This window comes from Chamaea fasciata, unplaced genomic scaffold (assembly GCF_029207755.1).
Source record: "Chamaea fasciata isolate MVZ Bird 193981 ecotype frontalis unplaced genomic scaffold, bChaFas1.0.hap1 SCAF_19, whole genome shotgun sequence".
Classification (NCBI taxonomy): domain Eukaryota; kingdom Metazoa; phylum Chordata; class Aves; order Passeriformes; family Sylviidae; genus Chamaea; species Chamaea fasciata.
The window spans coordinates 4,983,606-5,010,369 of record NW_027094104.1 but is presented as its reverse complement, the minus strand read 5'-3'; the positions used below and the strand labels follow the sequence as shown (position 1 = coordinate 5,010,369).

General features: G+C 55.0%; 1 protein-coding gene across 1 annotated transcript; it reads right to left on the bottom strand.

Annotated features, from left to right (window-relative positions):
• Positions 1–1,007: 1,007 nt before the first annotated feature.
• On the bottom strand, positions 1,008–26,471 carry NPLOC4 (NPL4 homolog, ubiquitin recognition factor). The gene is made up of 17 exons (XM_066200509.1): positions 26,330–26,471; positions 25,256–25,336; positions 22,887–22,999; positions 22,072–22,251; positions 20,123–20,171; positions 19,091–19,185; positions 18,190–18,313; positions 17,464–17,643; positions 16,517–16,603; positions 14,986–15,057; positions 13,982–14,108; positions 11,714–11,874; positions 5,506–5,577; positions 4,360–4,455; positions 3,569–3,685; positions 2,643–2,745; positions 1,008–2,308 (listed from the first exon to the last, which is right to left on the bottom strand). Exons 1-17 carry the CDS (start codon positions 26,342–26,344, stop codon positions 2,151–2,153), a joined length of 1,830 nt encoding a protein of 609 aa, XP_066056606.1. The 5' UTR covers positions 26,345–26,471; the 3' UTR covers positions 1,008–2,150.
• Between the last annotated feature and the right edge of the window lie 293 nt (positions 26,472–26,764).

Sequence of the window (26,764 nt, the reverse complement as noted above, 5' to 3'; positions counted from 1 at the left end):
CCAGCGTCAGGTTGGCGCAGCCCCTCGCCGAGTGTCTCTGGGCTGGAGGGGCCGGGCTGGGACCACGAGCAGCCCCCCAGGAGCAGGAGCCGCCCCCAGCCCCTCACCTGGGACCCCTCCAGCCCCGGCCAGGACCCGCCCGGGACCCCTCCGGCCCCACACCCAGGGCAGCTGCCCCGTCAGGCGCTTCCCCGCGCCCACACCCCGGTGGGAAGGGGGACCCGAGGGGTGGCAATTACCATTTGCTCCATCGTCCCACGGCGCCGGCCGCCGGCCCGGCCTGGCCGCGCAGCCCAGAGCCGCGAGGAGCAGGAGGAGCAGCAGCCGGGCCATGGCGGGGCCGTGTCCCCGCGTCCCCAGGGCTGCGGTGTCCCCCAGGGCCGCGGTGTCCCCCAGGGCCGGGCTGGGCAGGTGCCACCTCCCCGCTGCCGCCGCTCGCCGGGCTGCGCTCCCCGGCTCTGGCTCCCGCCGCTCCCGCTCCCCCTTTTCCAGGCTGGGGCTGGCACCGGGCCCGGCCGCACGCGGCTCCGGGGCTGATTGCAAACAGACCGCGGACACGAGCCCGGACACACAGTCCCGGCGGGAATGCGGAGCGTCCCGGCCCGTCGCCGTGATGGAGTGCAGGCGGCACGGGCCCCGGGGAGCAGGGCTCCCCCGTTCCCGCTGGGAATGCCGAGCATCCCAGCCCTGGCTGGCCGCAGGTGACAAAGCACAGGAGGCACGGTCCCACTGTTCCAGTTGGGAACACTGAGCATCCTGGCACAGATGGCGGCACCGTCCTGGGGCACAGTGTCCCCCCATTCCCATCGGGAACACAGAGCATCCCAGCCCCACCCGAGGTGACAGAATGCAGGGGACAGCGGTGGGACAGAGTGCCCCAGATTCCAGTGGGAACACAGACCATCCCAGCCCCATCCTGGCCCAGGTGAGGGAGCGCAGGAGGCACACACTGGGGTGCAGCGTTCCCCCATTCCTGTTGGGAGTGTGCAGCACCCCGGGACAGGTGACAGAGTGCAGGAGGCTCTAGTTTGAGGTGCTTTTATTCCACGTTACTTGCAGCCCCCGCGCCTGGGTCAGCCCAGCCCGGCCCGGGCGCTCCCAGCGCTGCGCCCCCAACCCCAGCACACCCAGGGGAAAAGCAACCGCAGCCCGGAGCCGGGCCGTGGGATGAAGCCTTTGGAAAGCCCCGGCCAGGGGCGGGGGTCCCTGCCCCACCGGGGTCTGGGCAGTGCTGTCCTGGAGCAGGACAGGCCCTCCGGACCCCTCTCACGGAGGGGACACGGGGCAGTGCTGGAACCGGTGCCCCCGGGATTGAACCAGAGCCTGTGGAGCCAGGGCTGGGGAGCTCCAGGATGGGCCTGGGGGTCAGAGGCCCTGTGAGAGGAGGGCTGAGCCCCTCCAGCATCCCCCTGCCCCTCTCCCCTGCCCAGCGGTGCCCAGGGCAGCCCCAGCTCGGGGCTGAAGGGAGGCTGGGCACAAGACCCCCAAGCCCCAGCTCCAGCCAGGACATGCTCCGAAGGGATGGGGGAAGGCACCAACTGGAGGACTGGCTCCCAGGGCACGAGGGAGGCGAGGCGGGTGCCCGAGTTACGTGGCTGCCTCACAACCCTTCCCTGGGAGCCCAGCTGTGCACAGTGGGGGGACACGGCACCCAGAGGGGATGCTCCTCCCACGGTCCCCACGGGGTGCCAAAGCTCACCAAGCAGTGCCATGCTCGGTGTCCAGGGGTGCCTGTCCTGCTCTGGGAACATCACAGCCACCTGCCCGTGCTGCCAAGGCCGGTCAGAGCCGGAGTTGTCGGGATCCAGGCACTCAGGCAGGCAGGGAATGAGAGCAAAGCTGTGGGCAGGGAGGTGCCAAAGCCTCCCTCTCGCCTTGGGTAGGGAGTGGGCACGGGCAGCTCCCTAAGCCCGCCAGCTCCCCCAGGGCAGGCTGGCAGGAGCTGAGGGTGGTGGGGGGCCAGCCCAGGCACGAGCTGAGGAAAGCGTTGGTTGTCCAGGCTGGGAGCCCCCAAAAGGGAGCGAGGAGTAACTGGGGGGCTGGAGCCACCCGTGCCTGGCTCCGTAGCCCGGGCTGGAAGCTGAAGGGAGGAGAGGGAAAGGGACAGGCGCCGCGCCGGCCGCTCCGGGTGGCTCTGGGCAGGGGCGGGGCTAGGAACGGGGCAGGCTGCACATCTCGCAGTGGTCCGTGCCCGGCTGGTTCATGAAGGTGCAGTGCTGGCAGGGCCACATGGCCGCGGCCACGGCGTGCGACGAGCCCCCCATGGCGCCGTATTCCTGCAGTCCCGGGAGCGGGACACCCACCGTGCCTGCGGGAGAGAGCCCGGGGCAGTGCTGGGATCCCGCTGCACATCCCACCCTGCCTCAGCCCTGCCCCATCCCTGCAAGCGCTCCAGGCCAGGCTGGATGGGGCTTGGAGCAACCTGGTCTGGTGGAAGATGGCAGGGGGGTAGGATGAGCTTTAAGATCCCTTCCAACCCAAACTATTTCAGGATCCCGTAACAAAGGAACAGCTTCCTCCCCACGAGCCTCCAGTAGCCTCTGTGGCAGCCTGGGAGGAGCTCCACAGAACCCCCAGCCAGCTCTGCCGAGGGACCCCCCTCCTCCCTGAGGGACACCCTGCCCCAGGGACCCTCCTCTTACTGCAGAGCTGCTCGATGGTCGCCCACTGCTCCGATTTTTTCCAGGTCTGTGCAAGCTCCTCATTTTTGGTCCTCACGGCTTCCAGCAACAAGCTGATGCTGTCCTGGAAATCACAGGTGGGAAATGAGCACTGGGGACCCCTCCAGTACAAGGCAGCACCCTGAACCTGAGCTGTTCCCCCTTTCCTGACACCCTTGGGGTGCCCTAGTTTATCCCTCTGCTCCCCAGCATTCAGACAGATCCCAACACCCCAAAAGCTCCTTTCCTCTGCTTCCAGCAGCTATTCCCTACCCCTGCAGGACAGTGTCCTGGCTCTGCAGGCCAGTCCCAACTTCCAGAGGTGCAATCCCTCCATGCTGGAGCACTCCAGCCCCCATGCCTGTTCCCATCCTGATCTCCAGCTGCCCACGGTCATCCCGGCTGCCGTGCACATGCGCAGCCTCTGGCCAACACGGCCCAGCTGGATCTCACCGGGAAGCTCCGGCGGTGCCGGGGCAGCCGCCAGGCCCCCGGTGCCCGGCCAAGGGCAGCAGAGCTGCACTGCCAGGACCTCGCTGGCCTTGACTTCTGGGGGCTCTGATCTCCTTATTGTTCCCACCAAATTCCTGATTCTGAGATAATTTTTAAAACATTTCCAGCTCTGGGAGCCGCAGCCAAGTTGGCTCTGGGATCATGTGGACAGCCACCCCCCTCAGAGCTCCCAGCAGCTCAGGAGTTTTGTGTTTAGAGTTTAAAAAAGGTTTCATAACTCTTTAAACCTTCTCCCAACAGCTTGGTCAGAAAGAGCCAGCACAAGGCCCTGCCCAGGGTTATAGGATGACAGGAATGGTCACCTCCACCCACTTGAGGGACCCCTGGAGAGGCCGAGGGCCCTGGGATAGGGGGGGATGGTGCGGGGACAGGACCCTCCCAGCCCCGTTACGTACCCGCAGAGGCATGACCTCGTTTGTGACCAGGAAGAGGAGCAGATGGAAATCAGAAATGATGTCTAGGAAAATGGAGGAAGTATTTTGGGACAGGTATGTGGCCAAACTGTGGAAGTCCTGGGGAGAGGGGACAGTAATGAAGAGAAGTCAATTCCTATTTGGATCCACTAAGAGATCCAGTCCCTCTGGCTATCGTCTGCAATGTTCAGGGACATTCCCAAAATCAGATCCCTGCCTGGCTGACTGAATCCCAGCTAACAACTTCCAGGAAAAATGATCTTTGGACCAGCTCCAGCACCTACAGAGCTGATCTCAGATCCAAGAAGTGCTGAGGGGGAGCCAGGCTACTCCAGCCTTGTTACTACAGAAAAGAGGGAGAGGAGGACAGAGCAGCCCCTTCCTCCCCATCCTCTGCCTTGGCCTCTTGCAAGAACAGCTTTCTGTGCTTAAAGATTACAACCAGGAAAAGAAGGCAGCACTCTGGGAGCAGGAACAGACCCCAGTCTCAGCAGGCTTGTGCTGTGACCATGGGGCTGGAGGTCTCTGGCCCCTCTGGAGCTGCCTGGCAGGCACAGGGAGCTCTGATCCCATCATGGATCCAGCGGGAGCTCAGCAGCGGCCGGCAGTCGGCATTGGCATGCAGACACTGCTCCATGCAGGAAGGACTTTGGCAAGCTGAGCTGGGAAGAGGTGACTTGAGGGCACAGCTGTCCCTCTGCAGATGTCAGTGAGCACAAGGGAGGCAGAGCCCGTCCCTATGAAACCCGGCTCCGTCAGGAATCGCCCCTCACCTGAGTTTCTCCCAGCACATCGCGGTTCTCGATGGGGAATGGATTTTGAGAAATAGAAAAAGTGTAGACTGGATCCTTGGGGAAAGTTGTAGTAATCTAAAAAAAAAAAAAAAAAGAAAAAAATCCAAGGAAGGATGGTCAGAGACCAGGGGGATATGGGAAGCGAGTCCAAATAGCTGAGAACAGCCATGGCTATAGTCCCAGCTTAGCCAAACAGTGAGGGATCCTGCAGGGATCTGATGGCTTTTAATTTAATTTTAAAGCCTTCCATCACCACACCCCTTGGCTCCCTTTCTAAGGAAGCTGGAGGGACATGATGGGTTTGGTCCTGACAGATGCCATAGAGAACATCCCTCTCTGCACAGGTCACCGGAATACAGCAATCCTGGCACAGATGTGCCCTGTGCCAGGCAGCTGCTGCTGGAGCCAAGTCCTGGGGGGATCCCAACGCACGTTCCACCCCTCTGTTTTCATCCCAGTGACACCCCAGGTATCCCAGGAACAGGTGCCTTCACTCCTGCAGGAATTCCCGTGCTCTGGCACTGCCTGTGCCAGGGGCAGCTGGACCAGAGAAGCTGCTCCAGGTGGATCTAATGGTTGTTGGCACCACCTCCAACTCCAGCAATATCATCCGGCATCCCAATTTTTTGCTCTCCTGCCTTTCACGCTGTAACTTTGTTTCCCAGCCCCCTGGGCTGAGCTGTGCCGTGCCTGGCAGCAGCTCTGCTCTGGCCAAGCCGTGCCAGAGAGCGAATTCCCTCCTCCAAGAAAAGGCATTTCTGGACAACCTGCTGAGTCACTCAAAGGAGACAGATCCCTAATTGCTGCTCTGGAGTTTCCTCATTAGGCAGTGCCCGGGACATGGGTCCGTGGGGCTGCTACTTCCCGGCCATGTGGCTCTGGGCCAGCTCAGAGCCCTGATAAGGCACCAGGCAGTGCATTCCTGGAAAACAATTGTGTTCCCTGGCACCACACCGACCTCACGGAGCAGGGCAGCCAGCCCCCTGCTAGGAATGCCTAGCAGCAGGCAGAGGAGAATAATCTGTCTCAGGAATCCCTGCCCCTGGGAAATTCAGAGGTGGGTTAGGAGTTTGATCCACTCTGACCATCTCCTGCCAGAAGCAAACACGTGCAGGGAATACTCACGTCTATGATGAGGTACTCGACCGGGAGCGGGCGAGCCAGCTGGGTGATCTCGTTCCCAAACTTGTCTATGTCCTGAAAGAAAAACAGTTGCATTATTCCTGAGAATTGGAAGTGGTGTAAAGCCCAAGGGATCCTGCCCTGGAGATGCTCATGCAGAATCCTGGGCTCTGGCCGATCACTGAGAGTGTGGAAAAGAATCTGGATGGGTGGTGCAGGGCTGCCTAATTCCCTGCTGCTCCCTGGGGCTGGAGATCTCTGTAATTCCAGCTTCTCTGGAATCAGGATCTCTGTTTCCTTGTGAGCCAAGAGAATGAGGGGTCACAAACCACCTTGGGCTTATCTCCCACCAGAGAGAGGCTTGGAATTATCCATGGAGTGTAAAGGTGGGATTCTACCCCATGATCCTTGTAGGTGGGTCCCTTCCAACCCCAGATATCTTACAATTCCATGACTTTAAACGCCATTTAGGCAGCCGCACCATCTTAAAGAGAGGGACAAGTCATCTCTGCCACTTCAGCCAAGGCAAACCAGCCTTTCTGCAAGTCCAGCAGTGCCTCAACCAACTCTTCATCTGGGAATTGGGAATCCGGGCACTTTCTCATACCCAGACCCTTGGAACCAGCACATCCCACGGCGTAAACTTGTTTTGCTTTGCCAGACGAATGGAACATAAAGTTTAATTAGGCAGACAAACGGCCAGCATATGTTCATTAATCATAACCTGACAATTAGACGTGATTGATGTCAAACATGCCGGGTTCAAACGCCGCTTCGGAGATAAATCCCGGAGAACTGACACTTTTCATTAAAGATTCTGTACGAGGGGGTTGTGTTTTCTCCCTAAATCATCACTTAACGTGGCATAAATCATTCATGGAGCCCCACATAAATCATATGCCCATAATTCCCAGTCAGGGACGTTGTACTGGACGTTCCGTGGGCTCTCGGTGGTGGGAGCTGGATCCGGAGCTGTCACCCGCAAAGGCTGCGAGTCCTTTGTGTGGGATGGGAGCAGCATCCCATGGGCTGAGCCAGGGAGCACCATGCAGGGCTGACTCCAGGACTCCCTCCCCTTTCTCCCAGCCGTGTTTTCTCCCGGAGAACACCACTCCCCCGCTCTCCCTGGTGTTTACACAGCACAGCTATGAAGAGCAGCAGCCAGCGCCATCCCTCTCCCCAGTCAGACGTCGCCCCAGCAAGCTCCAGCACGCTGCTCCCCTCCAGGCACAGCCCCCCTTCCTGACCCCCTCCCCAAGCACCCGCTGTCCCCAGCAACTGCTCCCTCTGTTAAAAAATCTCCCTTCCAGTCTTTGAAGCTCCTTTGAAAGGCAATCCCGATAAGGATCTTTGCTCCTCGCACATGACAGGTTGTGGCCTCAGATCTCTCTGGCTCCGACAGGAGCAGGAGGAGCCGTGGAGCCTTTTTTTGGGAGATCACAGGACCCCAGAGCCAACCTGCTTCTAGATCTCAGTGATACCACAAGAGGCAGGAATCAGATCCAATCAGCTTCCCAAACACAATCCTGCCACTGCATGAAGGGACCTGCAACAACTCACACATAATTAGCCCATCTGGAATTCATTTTCCAATCTCATTAAGTTCTAATATGCAGAAACATTTTTCCAGCACCTGTTGGCTTTAATCTCCCCCTCTGGGGATTTCCATGTTAAATGCCTGCTTTTTCATGGCATGCTGCTGAGGCCTCCAAGACATCCACAGACTGGAACCTCGCTCCCCGCGAGCCGAGGACATGTCCTGATCCTGACAGGACAGTCCCCCCAAACCCCAACATTCCTCTCCCACCACCATGATTATTTAATTATGTTTTAAAGGCCTTAATGAACAACAAGTTTGGACTGTTGGGAGAAAGATCCTTATCCTGAGCTGGGCATCACCAGGACCCTCCCAGCACCCTATCATTGCTGCAGCCTGAGACCCCCAAAGCCCAGTGGCACCAGCTGCAAAGGGAGGCCAGGAAGGGGTTAAAGGAGCAAAGACTATTTGGCTTCGGGACAAAAAACCTGCAGCAAGGCTTGGAGGGTCTGGACAATGCATCATCCCAGTGGAGATTTTACCAAGGCTGGGATTAGAGCCTTTCAACCCACTGTTTGGAGGCAGGAGCTGCACAGGGATGAGGGTGAACAGGGAAAAGGGTGGAACACAGACACCTCGGCAGGATGGAAAGACTTCTGGGTGGCCTCAGGATTATCCACGGAGGGTGAGGGGAGCAGCCAAGTGAGGAGCCCGGGGAGCTGCCAGCCAGGAGGGAGGCTCGGGATCCGCGTCCCAGGACAGCCGTGAGCATCCCACGCTGTCACCATCCCATGCTGTGAGCATCCCATGCTGCGAACATCCCGCATCCCACGCTGTTATTCCCGACCTGCTCCCTCTGCTGAAGGCACGGCGGAGCTCGGCAGCCATCTGTCCTTCCCATGTGTGAATAAATCCCAGCTTTGCTCTTCCCTCTGCTGACTTCCAGGCGCTTTCCCGGGCAGTCCTGCCCCTCGCACGGGGAGCGCGGCTGAGGCGCAGAAATGAAGCGACTTCTCCAAGAGCAAGTGACAGGTCAGGGAGAGTTGAAACCCTTCCCAGGAGACTCCTGCTGAGCTAATCCAGCATCCTCCTCCCGGGAGCAGCTGGGACATTTAAGGCTAAGGCGGCTCATGAGCTGGTGGGAGGGCAGCCAGGGAAGTCCTTCCCCGTCAGTGAACACTCCCTGGTGCCTGGCTCTCTCTGGGAAGAGGATTTCCAATGCCATGGTAGGACAGACAGCCTCAGAGGTCCTGCTGGGCTCTAATAAAAGCAGGGCCCTGGCTCGGGGCTGTCTCAGGGAGGGATGGGACACGTGTCACTAGTGCCAGGCCAGGGCTCAGACATGGCTCAGCCGCAGGAGAGCTCAGAGCACGTGTAGGACTCGAGGGCAAAGGGCTCTTGCACAATGCTTGTAACTAGCTTTTGTCTTACAGCATCCCAAAGAAACTCTGGGGGAATGGTAAACCATCCCTAAGAAACTCTGGAGGCACATTAAACCATCTTAAAGAAACTCTGGGGGGTTGTTAAGACAGCTGGAAAATGCAATTCACTTCGAGGATGACAAGGATGTCGATGACATAGTGTTTGCGCTGAGCTGTCACAAATACCTGTGATAAGAGACAAAGCCAGCCAACCCCCAAATCCAATTATCCAGGAGTTTTAAAGCATCTGTAAAACATCAGGAATCTCTTCCCACAGTTGATGAAGTTAATGAGCTCCTGGGCCAGTGGACTGGGAGGAGGTGACAGCAGGGAGAGGGTGCAGCAGCCCCAGGGAGGGATTCCCCAGCTGCACCCTGAGCACTCCCTCAGTGTTGAATATCAACCCAAGGTACATTCTCAGGGAAATCCAAATCAATCCATCTGTTTTCTAAAACCAGATGGACAGAGGCAGCTGCTCAAGGACAGAAGACAGGATGGAAAATTGTGTGGGATATTCAGCCAGGCTCACCCTCATCCAGCTCAAAAACTGGGTGAACTGGCCGCTCCAACATCATCAGCTTTGCTAACAGGGTCTTTATCCCAACCCGTGTCTGTGTTTGCACATCATGGATTCCTTCCTGAGCTCTGTGTGCTGAGCTGGCCAAGCAGCACGTGCTGGTTTATGCCCCATTCCAGCTGGAACCCATGCTGAGCCCTGATGCTTCCCAAACACCCCTGGAGGCCGGGAGGGATCCATTCTTCCTCCTGGCTAATCTTACCTGGGGAGGCACCTCAGAGCAAGGGAACTTGTTCTCACAGTCCCCAAACCCCTCGAGTTCCCCAGTGGAGCAGAGCTCTCCCTTTCTGAGCCAGGACAGCAACGGCTGCGTGTCCAAAGCCAACTCCACAGGGGTGGCTCATTGGAGCAGCAGGCGAGGGGCCAACATAAAGGGAATGGTAAAGAAATACAGAAACCACCCAGCTGCAGGCTCGGGAAAACCGCAGGACAATGCCAGTGCCATCAGCTTTCCCATTTCCATGAAAGAAAAGCAGCCCCTTTTCCCATTTGCAAGCTGGAGGTGAAGCCACCGCGCTGCCCTCAGACAGATCCGAGCTCCACGGATCCTGCCTCACATCTGGCTGTTCTATAAATACATCCACACTCCACAAACATCGGCCTCTTGGTCCTCATCCAATTAGAATTAATTTGTAGAGCTCCTTTCATCCTAAAGGGCTTTTCAGATAAATGCTTGGATGTTGTATGGGAACGCACATGGACTTTTCTCTGCACAGTCCCAGAGAAAACAGCAACTGCTCCAAAGTGCAGTTTTCTCCCCAAAACTGGCTGGGGGGTCAGCACAGAGGGGAACCCCACATCACAGACTGGCGACAAAGGGAGAGGGAGAGCAAGGTACTGGACCCCAAAGATTCCATCCTGTGCCACCAGATTCCTGCCACTCCTGGAGTTCACCGGGGCTCGGACACGGCTGTTGTCACCATCCCAGGATGAGGTAGTGTCTCTGAACTCAAGCCTTGTGCATTTAATGGGACCCCAAAGGTTTCCCAAGCCAGGAGTGACTAAGCTTTCTGCAGATTTAAGAACATTCAAAAATAATTGAGAGATCCTAGAGCCAAATCTGTTGAAGGCTGACGGAGAATCCCACTCGGCAGGGCCATCCTCGAGCACTCCATGAAAAGGGCAATGAGGGAGAGAAGCTCTAAAACATGAAATCAGCTGCAGCCCGACCCAGTGAATCAGTGGATGATGGAAATTTCCACAGAAGGCTGGAGCCATGCGTTCCCATTTTGTTTATCTCCCTGCTTCAGATTAGAGATGGGAGTGAAGCCCTCCTGGGAACACCCACCGGCTTCCTGCTGCTCCCAGCACCCCGGGTGGGCCACATGTGGGCCACAGACCTGCGGGACCTCCTGCGAGGCTGCCCGAGTGTGGCACGGCCTGGGCTGCTCCAGAGTGGGATCAGGGCACGCCAGGAGGTGATCTCATCCTCCTCACGTTCAGGGCCAACCTTTGCACACCCAGCTCTGCTGGATTGTAATCGGCCCCGGCTTATCAGCTCCTAGGAGGAAGCTGCCTGCTCCAGAGAGAGCAGGATTCCATCTGCTCTCCCTCTCCAGCACTGGATTCAGCCCAGAGGTGTTCCTTGTTTCCAGGTGGGGTCAAGGTAAGCCAGCAGTCTGGCACTAAGGGGTGGAAACCAGCACTTCCCAGTCCCACGTTCAGGGCATGCAGGAACACCCTGATCAGCTCTATTCCTGTTGCTGGAGCACAATTCCCTCATTCCACTCCTCCTAAACAAAGGCAGCTTTCCTTATCCTGTGCTCCTTAAAAGGGCAGCTTTACCACAGGCAGCAGGAGACAGGACAGGAAGGAGATAACTAAAGGGGGTGATGGATGGCTAATTAGCCAGCGAGCCGTGCCATTAATTAACTCCTCTGTCCCTGCTCATGGGGCACCAGGAGCTGTAGGCTGGAGCGGCAGCGCTATCAGCATCCACAGGGAGCCTGATCCAGAGTTCCCAACTTGGCCATGCAGGCACAGGAGGGGCTGAAGGGCTCCAGGAACAACTGGAAGAGAATAACGACATTCCATCCAACACCACCAACCCCAAAGTGCAGCAGGCAGGGACAGCAGTGACACCTCATGTCCTTTCAAGACCCCTCCTGCAGAGCTGCCTCCAGCTCTGGGCTCCTCAGCACTGGAAGGATGTGGAGCTGCTGGAGAGAGTCCAGAGGAGGGGGTATTCATCTGGAGATATTTACTTGAAGAAGTCTTCAAGGAGACCTGAGAGTCCCTTCCAGTGCCTAAAGGGGCTCCAAGAAATCTGGAGAGGAACTTTGGATGAGGGATGGAGTGACAGGACAGGGGGAATGGCTTCCCCCTGCCAGAGAGCAGGGTTAGATTAGACATTGGGAAGAAATTCTTCCCTGTGAGGAGGATGAAGCCCCGGCAGAGTTTACCCAGAAAAGTTGTGGCTGCCCCATCCCTGAAAGTGTCCCAGGCCAGGTTGGACGGAGCTTGGAGCACCCTGGGACAGTGGAAGGTGTCCCTGCCCATGGCAGGGGTAGATGGGATGAGCTTTAAGGCCCCTCCCAACACAAACCACTCCGTGACTCTATATGACATTTGAGTATTTTGGAGCCGCTCTGGATGCACATTTCCCCTGCAGCTCCTCAGTATCACTGCTTGGATCCAGGGGCACATCCTGGAGCTGCCCAGGCCCTCAGCCCTCACCTTGTAGAAGACATCAGGCACGTACTGCTCGCTGCTGGACTCCTTGGCGTAGCCCAGCTCCGGCGCGTCCCGGCAGGGCAGCAGGCACTCGTCCCGCACCAGGGCCATGCACTGGTTTGACACCTGGTACCCCTCAAAGTGCACCTGGTTGTCAGGACCACCTGCAGGAGGAGAGGATAGTTAAAGCTCCGAGGATCACTGAGGTTGGAAAACAGCTCCGAGATGGATCTCGACCAATCCACATGTTGTCACCCAGGCCAACATCCTTGGACACCTCCAGGGGTGGGGACTCCGTCTCACAACTCTTCCCATGAAGAAATTCTTCCTGAAAATTCTGCACCCTGGTCTAACTCCAACAGAAATGACTGGAAAAGCAGCACTAAGGTTGGACTCGATGATTTTGGAGTTCTTTTCCAACCTTAACAATTCCAAAATTCCATGATTAAACACAAGGCTAACAGTGATAAACACTGAGATGAAGCTGCTGGCGCTGCTGCATGGCAAGAATTTTAGGCAAGAATTCCCTCTAAACTCCACATTTTTATAGCCACACACATTTCCACAACTATCCCAAGAGCACAGAGCCCAGGGAACAGCAGGAATCTCTACCAGGAGCTCCAAGGAGGAGGAGCTGTGCTTCTGGGGGCTCTGATACCATCACCCTCTACTACTCCAGAGGTATCTCCTCCTTTTCCAAACAAAACTCAGGCACGCAGCTTCTGTGGCCTCGTTTCACTCTCAAGGATCCCTGAGCTGCAGATCACCTGGTCATGCCAAAGCTGAACAGTGTTTTCTCAGCCTGTACTGGATGGTTGGGTGGAAATCTGACATGGAAAGTGGGAATTAAGAGCCTGGCTCACGGAAGGCTCACATGCTTGGCGCTTTCATTTGGATAATGTAAGCAACATCAGGTCATGTGTCACTGGAATACAACTGGAAAGAGAGGAGGGAGGCAGATGGTAGGAAAACGTTACTATTTCCAAAGCTATGGAATTCAGGAGGGAATAGGAATTAATCCATGTGGAGGATTTAAAGGCAAAGTTGAGGCAAACTATCCAAATACATTTCTGCAGCACAAAAAGAGGGACTCAAGTGTTTAAATAGAACCTGCTGGGCGGATTGAACAGAGGAGAATGAAATTAGCTGGAACAGCAAAGAGGAAATATTCCTTTTCTACCCTTTGATCTGTAACCTCAATCACTCACTGCTCCAGAACAAACACTCCTGGAAATTAAACATAGACCAGGACGGGGGAAGGCCTGAACGCAGTGTGTTTGCTCAGTAAAACACCTTGTTTTTTTAAAAAAATTAAATAAATATATATATACAGAAAGAGAGATACAGATCTATATTTAATGAGAGATGGATGTGTTTAGCAGTCTGGAATGTACAGGCATGGGCCTGTTAACTAAAAAAAGAGCTTTTTCACTGAAAAAAGGCCCTGGGAACCCTTACAAAGCCAGGCTCAGGGCAGGCAATGTCCCAACCCACTTTCACTTTTCACTCTGGATGTTATTTGGAAGTCATGAGGGTTTTTTCATTGTGTTAAACAAAGCCAGAACCAGCGATTCCGCTCCAGGGAAGGTTTAAATGAAGACATGTGTCATCCCATGGAGAAGAACAGAGTGAACTGAGAACACTCCAGCCCTCCCAGCACATGCCAGTGTCCCCCCTCCCAGCCCAGCCCATCTATGGTGCCTCTGGAGACTCCCTGAAAATGGCTAAAACCAGAGGGTTTAGCCATGAGCACTTTGCAGGAGCTTCTGTTTTACTCAGCCAAAAAAACGTTTCCAAACATTTTTTTTTTTTTTCCTGACAGATTTTTTTTTTCCCGTCAGGTTTCCCTGACAGTGACATGAGGGAGGTAAAGATCCCTCCTGAAGGAGGAACTAATCTCTAACTCTGGAGTGTTGTGGCTCTGCACTGCTGCTTCCAGGCAACAGAATTTGGAGCTTAAGGATTTGAAACAAAAAGTGAGCAACAGTTGTTGCCCTGGCTGCAGGCAGAGAGTGATTTCTGGGTCAGAGAGGTGGAGCTGAGTCTCAAACAAGTCTCTTCAAACAGCCGTAGAGTAAAAATCAGGCAAATAAATAATGAGTGAGTAATTGTAGATCGGAAAAAACAAAGAATGAGTAAGTATTTTAATTGATAGAGCAAAGCCTTTGTTAAATGGGACAGATGGGGAGCAGGACATGTGATTTTTGGCGTATTCTTCTACTAACAAGAGGTAAATCAGGTGAAGCCCAGAGGGCTGAGGCCAGTCTGTACCTGTAGCCACAACTGTGACAAACTTGGATCCAAAGTGCCCATCGGGAGAGAGGCGACAGATGTTGGGCTGCTGGTTCTGGAAGTTGCCAGCTGTGATGCACTCCTCTGCACTCAGGAAATACGTGTCCTGAGGGGAGAGCATGGACTCCAATCAGCCAAAGGACAAGGTGACGTAGCCCAGACCTATTTCCCTGGGCTGCAGCCAAGGAAAACGACCAACACCCCAGGAAAACACGCTTTCGTGGAAAGCTGCTGCGGAGCTTGGGACAAGAATGTGACCTGTCAGCTCCCCAGCCCTGGGCTGGCTCAGGACTGTCCCACCCACCTCTACACACCTTTTTTTTCTTTTTTTTTTTCTTTTTGAAAAATCAAGTTTCACTTTCCAAATATGGACATCAGTGAGTTTACAAGGACAGGAAGCTGAGGTCGTCGAAGTTTGAGCCACGTATGTGTCACAAAGCCCAGCCCATAGGAACATCCTCTGAGTCACTCTCCCTCACTGGGTTTCTCCCTCACATGCCCCTCCACTCCCTGGAGTTTTCTTAGCCCTAAAAAGGGCAGGGATAGATGGGATTTCTGGGGAGAAATTCTTCCCTGTGAGCAGGGTGAGGCCCTAGCACAGGGTGCCCAGAGAAGCTGCGGCTACCCCTGGATCCCTGGAAGTGTCCAAGGGCAGGCTGGACAGAGCTTGGAGCACCCTGGGATAATGCCCATGGTGGCACTGGATGGGCTTTAAGGTCTCTTCCCACCCAAACTATTCCATGATTTCATGAATATAAATTTCCTCAAAGCAGGGGTGTGAAGGGCTCCAGCAGCTCTGCCTGCTTCCCAAACAGTTCAATCCCTAAGATATCCAAGGGTTCCAGCTCCTTTTTCCTTCAGAACTGCCTGGAAAACCCCATCTCCCAAGAATTCCAAAGCCACCTGCAACCCTGGCTCAGCTCTCTGCTTGGCACAGGAGCTGGAATTCATTGGGAATTCTTTGGGTCACACCTGGATCTCACCTTGTTCCTGCTGTATCGAACGGTTCCTTTCCGTGTGTCTTCTGAGACCAGGTCAGTAAATATCCAGCCGACCTACAAAGGGGGATGGAGAACGTTGCTTTAAGGAAAAAAAAAGGACAAAAAAAAAAAAAAAAGAAGGAAAGAGGAAACCAGAAGAGCTCAGCCATTTTCTGTTCACAGGACACGATGTTCTTGGCTCCTCTCGGCCCTGTGCACACTGCCTGCAGGGAATGGCTCTCCCAGCTGTGCCGGGCTCCTTGGAATCCCATTTCCAGGAGTAGCGGCATGCCAGCTGGCCAGCCAGGGCACCTGCAGCATTAGGTTTCACTATGGAATATTTCTTCGTGGAAAGATCTGGAGGCTGCAAGAGGCCTCTGTGTCACCACCTGCTCCCACCCCCAGCATTTCCTACGGAGAGTTTGGAGGGCAATCCAGCACCCGTGGGTGACAGAGCAGCTCCTGTGGCCCCACTCTGAACCTCTCACACAATCCCAGTTTGAACCTTGCACGCACTGATTAAGAGAAAGCTCATAGTGGAGTGTGATTCATCCCAAACTGGAGTCAGCACTGACCCCAGAAAGCACATTCCAGCTTTTTGTGGTGCGAACACACCTCGGAGGGAATCCTTTCACACACGTGACATGTGTCCAAACACCTTGGGATCAATCCTTCCACAGAGGAGTAACATGGATACACACCTTGGGATGATCCCTCTCCAATCCCAGCTCCCACAGCATTAACCCTTCCAAGGCAGAACTAATCCCAGCTCCCCCAGAGCCCAGGCAGACCAAACCCTGCGCCCAGCACTTGGTGATGTGTTAAGTCCCATGGATTAAAAATATCTGATGGGAGAACATGGAAATAAATAACACAGAGAGAAGTTTTGCTCCAGCCTCTGGCAAGGGGTGGGATCTTATCTGGGAGAACAAAGCCCTCCCCAGATGTTTACAGTCTGCACCGAGCCTTCTCCCAGGCGGGTTTTCTCCAGCAAGTCAAATCTTGTTTGTGTACATCCCATTCCTGGCATTCCCACCATACCAACGCTGCTTCCAAACCGGAAAACATCAGCGCAGGTTGGAAGGATGTCAGGAAATCAGGGAATCCTGATGGGATCACTACAGGCTGGAACCTGCACCCCTAACCCCACACACCAGTGACTGCCTGCAGCACAAGGATGGGAACACAATCCAAGGGCAGCCCTTGCTCCTGGAAACTGAGCACAGAGGCAACTCCAGCTTCCTCTGGGCCAAATTAACACTTGCCAGGGAGATGCCCCCAGGAATGGCTCCTGTTGCAGGGCAAAGAAAGGCAAGATGGAGTTTGTGCTGCCTTGCCCCTGCTACTACAGCCACACAGCCCTGTGAGGGAAAACCTTCTGGACTTGGGTTTCAGACCTAAAAATGTAACAGCTTCTGACACTTTAGCAAGATTTAGCTAACCTAGAGGGTCTTGGATAACCCCATGGAGCTGGAGAGAATTACTGACCACTTCCCTGCCACACACAGACACACGAGATTGGACACATCCTGACCTTTCTCAGGCCGAGCTTTGCCGCGATCTCATCCACAACCTCGGCTTTGGGATCCTCCAGGATCTCCAGGCTGTTCTGGGTGCCGATCTGCAGCAAGGAGACACTGGTTAGTGACACAGACCTGGAGAAAAACCAGTACAGCCACTCTGGGCAGTGAAATAGAGGGTGGGAGCAGAGGTCTGGGCCTCCCCTCGGGCATCACCACAGACTGGTGTCACCCCAGAGACCTCCCTGTGCCACTCTGCTCTCAAGCCACACTCCCAAGGATCCATTTGTTCCTTCTCCACTGGCAATCTGTTGGATTTTACTTGGCAGCCGAGCAGAATCCATGAGGAGGAAGGAAATACACGAGGAGCACTCAGTTCAGGAGTGGTGCCTTGCCCCACCTAGTGGGGATTCCGGCTGCTCCAGACAAACCTATCCTCAGCCTCTCCATCATTTCATCTTCAAATCATTTAGACTTAATTCTATCTAATTAAGCTGCTTCAATTTTCCCAGAGAGCTGGTAAGGAACTGAAGGAAGGGTTGCAACTGTTTTTTTCCAACCACAGAATCTGTTGGAAAGCCAGGAATCAAGGAAAGATTAAAAGTGAAATCTGCCATTACAGCCACCCTGGATTTAAATCATCCGAGGGTAAAAAACAACAAAAAGCAAAACTGGGGTTTAAAAATCTTTCTGTGGCTGCAACAGACGGTGATGCCAAGGAAATAAATCATGTCCTCTTTTCCTCAGGACAGTTTTCCTTGGGGGGCTGCAGCAGGAAATACCAAACTAAAAAGGTGTTTGTGTGTTCCCTGATTTTGAGTTGGCACTGAGGGCCCTGGGTCTCACACCTCTTCTCAGGACAGTTTTCCTTGTGGACCTGCAGCTGGAAATACTGTGCGAGGTTTTCCCAAACTAAAAATGTTTGTGTGTTCCCCAGTTCGGAGTGGCCCCCGGGTCTCACCTGGGGGGGTTCATAGATGGCCGCCACCTCCGCCCGGATTCCCAGCGGGATGTCTTTGTGCTCCGTGTACCGGCCGTACAGATATCCCAGATGTTGGTTCCCTGTCTTCCTCCAGAAGTCTAGGAAGCGATCTGCAATTGTGTGGTTCTCAAACATGATGTTGTCAACATGCCTGTATTTCTGTTTGACAAAGTTCAAGCGTCAGGCCGTCCTCTGCTGGCTCGGGTCCCTTCCCAGGACACACACCACCCCCTGGAGCTGGCTCCTGCACAGCAGGGCTGGGGAAGGCTGGGGGCTCCCTCCCTCTTCCCCCTGCTCAGCTCCCACCCTTCAGCACTGCTCCCTGCTCAGGCTGGAGCGTGGGATGTGCTGAGCACCCCCAGCACCTCGGGGGCTTCACTGGGACCTTTGCCCCAAGAGCCTCTGCAGGGAAAAGGACACTGAAATTTAGGAGGAAACAAAAAGAATCTGAGTGGCCTTTTGGATCCCAAAAGGAAAAACAGAAGCATTAATCACCAGGGTTTATCACCAGTGATGCCAGCTCAGTCCTCTCGCTGGGAGGAAATTCTGACCCAGGACATTTTGGAGCCCATTTTGCAAGGCCTGAAGACCTGGACAGGCTTGCCCTGACACCTGGAAGCTTTGTGCTCCTGGCTGGCTTTTTTGGAAGTCACCTTTCCCAAACTAAAAGCCAGATCCCCTGGCAGGTGCCCGAGCTCCTCTCACCTGTCGGTTGAGGGTGATGGCGCTGGGCTGGCACTTGGTGCAGATCCCCTCAGGCCAGGGAGGGTGTCCCTCACACCCGGACTTGATCTTACAGCTGATGTTCTCCAGGGCTACAAACTTCCCTCTGGGAGACAAGGGAGGAGAAAGGGGGAAGAGAAAGAGGAGAGGGGAAAGAGAAAGGGGGAACAGAAACAGGGAAGAGAAAGGGGGAAGAGAAAGATAAACAGGGAAGAGAAAGAAAGAAAGGTGAGAGAAGAAGAGGGAGAAGGAGGAGAAGGGGGAGAAGAAAAGGAAGAGGGGGAAGAAAAGGAAGAGGGGGAAGAAAAGGCTGCTGTTAGCACAGTAAATGCTTTTTGAGCAATCATTTACGGAGCGTGTGGTAAGCAAGAGATTGTAGCACCACAGCAAATCGTCCTTTCATGTGCACAAGGCTTCCTGGAAAGGGAAATTCCCTTCAAATGGAAGTCTCATGCACTTGAGCTGCATCTCCCAAAGAGATTTTAAAAGTCTCAATGGTATTTAGGAATAGCAGGGAGAAGATTACACTTTTGTGTAACTTAAGTCCACCAAGTCTGAGAAACAGGCTTGGAGCTTGGTATAATCAGGGAACTTCTTTCCTTCCATCTGGCCTTCCCTCCCATCAGGAGTGTTTCCTGGAAGGAATTATATTGCCACAGGAAAAGAAAAAATAGAAATGAAATGAGAACATAAAATAAAAAGACAGACTTAATGTTTCCCTCCTGCCTTTTCCTTTTATTCTCAACTTTTTAAAGTGGTTTTTTTTCCTCCTTCATTTGCCATTCAATCCTCGTGCCCAACACCGAGATCTGTCTGTACTTTCATTTGTGTTAGAAAAACCAAAGCTCCAACCAGATTCCCCTAAACCCAGAGATTTCCTTACTTGTCTGCCCCTCCGGTCAGCTTCCTGATGTAGGCATGGAATGACATGTGCTTCACAGGAGGCTCCAGATGGTTCAAATAATCCTCATCGAAGGGCTGCCAAAAACACGGCACAGAGCAGAGCCAGGTCACACACCTGTCTGATAACACCCTGATCCCTCAGCAAATGCATGTTCCACACTCAACCCCGCCAATGTGGAAGCAATCAAGGAAATTCAGGCTCATTTTCAAGGCAGCTACTACTGGGATGCAAACAGTGGAACTTTACAGCGGGGAGTTTTATGGTGGCCTCCTGCTCCGGGAGAAGATCAGCCTCACAAATCAGAATCTCAACGGCAAAAAAGCTTTTTCCTTTCAATACCTAACAACAAACAACGGGCCCAGCTGTTCCAGCATGGCCAAGGACTCCCAGAGCACTTCCAGCAGAGGGGAACAGCCATCCAGGAACAGCCAGGATCCCCTCTAGAGGAGTGGCTGCTGCTTTGTGCTATAAATTACACAGCCCAGCACATCTGGAGGTGTCACCAAAGCTGCTTCAACCTGCATAATCACGGAATGGTTTGGGTTGGGAGGGCCTTTAAAGCACATCCCATTCCATCCCCTGCCATGGGTGGACACCTTCCCCGATCCCAGGTTGCTACAAGCCCTGTCCAACCTGGCCTTGGACAATTCCAGGGGCAGTCACAGCTTCTCTGGGCACCCTGTGCCAGCTGGTTAAAACTGGGAAGTGCTGGGATCCAGGAGAGAGGGGACAAAACAAGAAAACCCAGGGAAAAGTGAAGACTGAGAGAGAATGGAGCTCTTTTGAAGCACTTTCTGTCAAACTCATTACCACAGAAAACCAGCTTTAACCAGGGTCAGCCCAGGGGCACAAAGGCCTCGAGCTTTAGTGATCCCAGAACCAGCAGCTCTGGCAGTGCATGGCAGGATTCCAGCCTGGAGCTGCCACCTCTTGGCAGGCAGCATGCCTAGGAAAAGTGTTCCTACTGGGAGGAACTGGGGTGAGTCTGTAGCACCTTCCTGGGGATCTTACCTCCAGCGGGACACAGTGCACACATTTGCCCAAGGGGCCGTGGCGACACCTGGGCAGAGAGAGAGAGGACAGGGGTTAAATCTCATCTCACCTGGAAACTGAAGGGGGGAAAAATCTTATTTCATCATGGAAAAATCAGCCTGCAAAAGTTTCTCTGGAGTAAGTTTGGTGTGGGAGATCTACATGAGCTCTGAGCAATTCTCCACCCCCCACGTGGCAGGGTGATTTTAACAAAAAGCCACCCCAAATGTTCATCTTTTATCAGGCAGGGCAGGAACAACCAGGGAAGCGTGTGTTTATCAGGCAGATAAAGTCCTGCTGGGTAGAGTTACAGAGGGGAAAACATCTCCTTTTGTGGTGATTGCTTTAAAAAAAAACCCTCTAAACCAACAAGAAAACATCCCCAGCACCAGGTCAGGGCTGGTTTCCAAAGGAAGGGCCCAGGAGAGGAGCAGTGAGGTTGGGCTGTGGAAACAATGGATGGGATCCAGTTGCAGGAGTCTTTTTTTAAGGCTGTTTTGTGGCAGATAATGTACAGAAAGGACAGTTAAGTGCTGCTAAAGCACTCAGAGATTGATTCACACTCCCAAAGCCAGGAACCAGCCCAGACAACTCCTTTTATCCTCTACACTCTCCCCTGGGCCTCGGCTCCCTGCTAGGAACAGCTCCATCAATTCCTCTGAAAAATGTGGGCAGGTTCAAGGCAATGTTTCTGCCACAGAGTGGTGGGTTTGCCTTTATTGCTCCAATGATGTGACATCCCATCATTTATGGTCAGCTGGGAAGGTCAGGGAGGATTTTCCACAAACTTCCTCGTTGCAGCAGCACTGAAGATAAACCACGTGGAGGACACCCCCAAGGGGAAAGGCAAAGCATTCTGTTTTAGCAGGAATTCCTGCCTTTAAAATTTTCCCTCTAACCCTTTCAGGAGTCTTATTCCAGAGGGTTCCAGCCCCAGGATATGCAGACATCAGGCCAGGACCCAAGGGGGTCATTAACACTGAGCAATAAAAGCCCCCTCCCAGCAGAGGATGTTTTAGCAGCACCAGAGCAGATTTTGGCTGGGTTTAACTCGTTGTTGTGTTATTTCTACACAAAGAGAAGCTGCTTTGTTTCCCTAAGCCTCTTGCATGGAAGAGCTTTGGGAAGTTGGACTTTGGTGCATTTTTTTGAGCAAAAGGAACTCCCTGGTTTCATGGAGAGGTCAGGCAGACACGTGATGAAGAGAAGTCAGAGCAAGCAGAGACCCAAGTCCCACTTCCAAACCTCTGCCATTGGATACTTCCACTCCTTCCTTTCACTACCATGTTTTCCTTTATGAGGACTGGCTGAATCTGAGGGCACACAGTGCTCCTGCTTGGGACAGCAAATCCTGGACTGGTTTGGGGTAGGAGGGACTTAAAAGCTCACCCCATTCCACACCCTTGCCATGGGCAGGGACACCTTCCACTATCCCACGGTGCTCCCAGGCCATCCAACGCTGGGACACTGCCAGGGATCCAGGGGCAGCCACAGCTTCTCTTGGCACCCTGTGCCAGGGCCTCCCCACCCTCACAGGGAACAATCCCTTCTCAATATCCCATCTAACCCTGCCCAGGAAGAATGCAGGATGTTCATTCTAACCTAGAGAACTCCATGTGCTTTAGGAGCACAAAATCCAGGAGCATGAGCTCCATCAGGGGTCTCCTCCATCAGAACAACAGTTGCTCTGAGTGAGTCATTCCAGCCAAAATCCCTGGGATCCGGGCACCTGCTTCCTCCCTGGGCTCACCAGGGCTCCACTGAACCTCTCACGACAACAGCAGGGGCTGTTTTTCCTTGAAAATGTCCCCAGGGCACTCAGGGTGGAGTTCTCATAGAAATTCCCTGACTGCTGGGCTGGGCCATGACATTCCAGGTTCTGGTGAGTCCCAGATCCAGGGGCAGGAACAGGACCCAGCCCCACTTACAGCTGCTGGTCTCGGTTCCGGTAAATCTTCCCGTCCTGCTTGATCAGGTACTGGTCAATCTCATCTTCCACCACCTGGGGGGCCCCCCCAGGCCGGGAATTTTGGGAGACAGAGGTGTCCATGGTCTCTGAGGAGGGGCCAGCTGGGCTGGAGGGATACAGGAACAGCATATCCCCGTGCCTGCAGGGTGGGAAACAGCACATGGGTAGTGGGAGCTGCGGGAGACAACACCCAGGAAGCTGCAGCCAACTTCCATGGAAGAGCGTGGAATGTGGCACAAATTCTAACCAGACCAGCACGGGTGGCACAGCTGGAAGCTGCTCCGTGAGCCACCTCTTCCTGCTTTTATTTGCAATAAATGCAAATCCTACCATCAGGAGACAAAGACAAGGGGAAAATATGGAGGAGGGAGTTGGGATGAAGGAGTGAAAACAAGGATGTGGGAGAGAAAGCTGGGATGAGGTAGGGAAAGGAGGGTGAGGGAGGCATGTGGGAGGGAAGGCAGGGATGAAGGGGTGAAAATAGGGATACAGGAGGGTAAGTGGAGGGATAAGGCAGGGAAAGCTGGGACAAAGAGGTGAAAGCAGGGATTAGGGAGGGAAATCCAGGATGAAGCCTCCCCACAGCAAACACACCCCAAGGAGTGACCCAAGGAACAGCCACCACCTCTCCTGTGTCACTGTGACCCCCCATTCCAGCACAGCCACCAAGGCCCTCCCTCCCCAGTCCCAGGAGTGACACTGGAAGCTCCTGGGATGTGACTTTCCCCATTTTGGAGGCTCCAAGCAGAGCCCCCCGTCCCGGTGAGGACTCACTTGATCTTGAGCAGGTTGAGGGATTTGTTCTGCGCCGCCGTGATCTCCCCAGTCCTGTTCCGGTTGGTGTACACAGAAAAGCCATTATTCCTGAACCCAAATTCCTTGGCCACCTGGAACACAGGGAAAAGGGACAAAGTGTGAGGTGTGAGCCTCCTGAAAGGGGCTCAGAGCCAGAGCTAATCCCAGAGAACCTCTCCTCCAGAAATTCAGCTCAATTCACCCCCATTCCTGAGCTCGGGATAACAAGAGATGGAAACACCTGGAAAAACAAGCAGTGGATTAAACCAGGAGCTTGAACAACTTAACCAGAACTGTCTCTGCCTCACACAACAAAAAAGCAGCGTTTCAGCTACAGCCAGGCAAGCACTGCATGACTGGAGGAGGAAACTTCTCCATCATTTCCTTGCTCCAGCTGCAGCAGCACACACCACCCAGCCATTCCCATCCTCCTGTGACCAGAATTCCACAATCCACACTTCCACCTCTGTGGGTCTTTTGCCCTCAGCTTCATTCCCACCTCCCAGCTCTTTCACTCAACCTCTTCCTGCTGTTCTGTCCAGTTTTCCCCCCTTTTCTCCTCTCTCCCATGGAATTCACTCCCACAACAGCCCCCCCTCAGTCCCTAGGCAGGTTTTCCCAGCTCAGATTAAGTCTGGTTTACTTGGAATCACTCCAACACCTCTTCGCAGCAAAAATAATTTGCACATTTGGCCCCTTGAGAACTTCCTAAGTTTAAAAGTGGTGTTTAAAGTTTGTCTATTTGCCAGGTTTTGCCTTAAATCCTGAAGTGAAAGGCCTTTATTTCTGTTAGTAAAAACAATCCCCATGGCTTTGGCCGGAGTCAGGGACGGGATACTGCCCACAGGACAAATCTGATGAGCCACAAAGAGCTGTCACATGAGCACAGTCATGAAAAGCAGCGTTTTTTCCTGTCAGCTTGGCTGTGATTTGCAGCACTGAGCGATCCCTTTGAATGGGACCCTTTCACAGGGATCAGCTCCTGCTCCTCAGGCCACAGAATTCCATTTCTGGGGACAGACAAACCCCACAACACACTGACAGCAGGTTTGAGCTAATTCCTGATCCTGAGCACACCCAGACTGACTTTTTTTTTTTTGGTGTTTTTCCCTGGGATGTGCCACAGGAGACAGGGAAGATTCTCCAGCCCTTTATTGCCTGAACACTTCTGGAGCAGATCCAGGTTAATTCCTGGTAGGGAAGCAGCAATCTGACACCTCTCTAATTACAGCTCTCCCCCTAAACACCAAACCCAGCCCCTGGGTGAACATTCCAGCATTATAATCCACAGCACAGGTAGGATAGACCAGGATTTAGATAAAACACAGACTTCAGGTGGGAAAATCTGCCACTTTCCTCTTCCAAGCAAAGCCTGCAGCAGGAAACAAACCCAAACACGTCTCTGCTCCAGCTCAGCCAGAGGACAGAGTCTTCCCCAGACCAACAGGCAATTCCAGGTGCTTTTGTCCTGGCAGGAAGTGTTTTCCAGCCTGATTGTTCCCTGGGGTAACCTGAGCCCTGGAAAGCAGCAGCTCGTTCTGCACAGGCTCCAGAGATCCTGGAAGCTCCTCTTGCCTTGGCTGAGGCTGCAGGGAGTGTCCCAGAGACAGCCCTGAAAAACACCAGGATTTTTCCTGGCCAGGTGGGAATGCTGCCCTGTCTGGGCCACAGACAAAGCTGTGACTCACAAAGGGAATGTTTCCACCTGCTCCCATTCCCTTCCCCTCAGGAATACACATCATGGAGCAAAGAACCCCCAGTCCCAGGGTTCCAGAGGAATTCCAGGAGGGAAGCAAAAGGAGAGCTGCTCACTCCTGAAGAACACAGAGCAGCCGCATCACAGCAGAGCCAGCCCCACCCAGCGTGTTCTCCTCATCCTGGTGTGTTCCCCTCCCCAGGAGGGCCCAGGGGCTCCTGAGATCTCACTCCATCCCTCCCTGGCTCCCTCCAAAGCCATATTGGAAAACCAGGAGCACACACAGGACATGCAAACGATATTCCAAGCCCAAATCCAGCAGCTGTGCCAGCCTGGAACAGCAGGTTTGACCATCCCACAGCCTCCCTTCTGTTTCTCAGCTGCCACTTCTTTGGGAGAGCCCCAAAAAGTCTTTCCCAGGAAAGTTCCCACCCCAGGAAGCCCCGACAGAGAAGCTGAGGGAGGTTTTTTTTTTCTGTAGATCTGTGATTTTTGCTCTAGAACAACACAAGCTACACTAATCAAAGTGTGTTTTTCCACATGGCAGGCTGTCCCTCGTTGCTGCCAGGGTGGTTAAACACGGATCTGCCACGAGACAGAGCCACGGGAGCCCTGCCCCATCCCATGGGAAGGCACGTGGATCCTGGGGTACCTTTTTGAGGAACGTTGCCACCGTTTCTCTCTTTGTGGCCGTGATTCTCTTCACTCCCTCGGGCGACTGCACGCGGATTATCTGGGAATGAGGGAACACCGAGTCAGGGAGGGGGGACAGAGCCCACCCTGAGCCCCCAGCCTGACGTCCCCCACTCCTCCCTCCTGTTCCCATCTTCCACAGGGCCGGGAAACACCCAGGAGAGCAGTTCTGGGGCAGCACTGGGTGATGTCTGTGAGCATGGGGGAAATCATTCCAATGCTCCGGGCTCTTGGCAGGAGTTGGCTCCGAGGAAAACACCTTTGGCCAAAGCTCTGACCTCAGAGGTGGAATTAGACCTTCAGGAGGGCGGATGAGACCTTCCAAAGGGAGTTATTCACACAGGCACCGGCCCAACTGGTGTTACTGGGCACTGCACTGATGGTGGCCGAGCCCCGGTAACGAGGGAGTGGGGAGAGACACGGGGCTCCAGCTGCTCCCGGGAAACCTGAGCTCCTGGACGGCAACAACTGCAGATCCGGGGGGAACCGGGCCAGGGCAATCCTCCGGGGACAGGCAGGGAAGGGACAAATGTAAAGAGCGGCGTCCCCGGAGCGCTGAGGGGCAGCGCCGGGACTCGAGTCGCTCTTAAGGGGACGCTCAACCACTCCTGTGTGACACGGGGACACGGGCACGGGGCGGCGTGTGCGGGGAGGGGGGACACGGGAGAGGGAGAGCCACGGGAGGGGACACGGGGAGCTGCCCGTGTCCCGCCGTCACCCCGCAGGCGCCCCTTTCCGCTCTCCCAACTTCCCTCTCGGGCACAAGCCCGGCGGGACGGGACCGGGAGCCCTTCCCCGGAGCGAGCAGCCCCTTCTCCTCCCTCCCCGAGCCCCCCGCCCGCGGCTGAGCGGCACCGCGGGGTCCCGGCCCCGACCCCCGCGGGGAAAACCACGGGGGACTCCCCCGCGCCGCCGCTCGGCGGGCTGCCCGGCCCGGACACCGCCGGCCCCGGCCCCGGCCCCCCGTCCCGGTGTCCCGTCCCGGCCCCACAGGAATCTGCTGCCTCATCGCCCCTCCCCCGGCCGCACTCACAATGGTCTCGGCCATGGCGCTGCCCGCGGGCCCGGGGCTCGCCGCGCCGCACACACACGGCCCGGACCGGCCCGTCCCGCTCCGCTTCTCCCGGCCCTTCCCGGCCCTTCCCGGCCCTTCCCGGCTCCTCCCGGCCCGGCCCGCCGCCTCCCGGGACCGGCCCGCCCTCGCGCCCGCCCCCCCGGCCCCGCGCCCCGCCAGCGCGTTCCGCCGCACCAAGGTTCCTACCCCGGCGTCACCACCAGTCGTCCCCCCCGTGCTGCCTCGGTGTCACCGCTACCATGGTCCCCCGCGTTGCCTCGGTGCTACGGATATAAGTGTCCTCCCGCCGCTGTCGAGCCTGCTCTTTAGTCCCGCACGCAAACAGCCCCCCCCCCCCCCCCCCCCGTGCCCTCGGAGCGGCCCCGCGGTGTTGGAGGGAGGGATCGGGTCCAG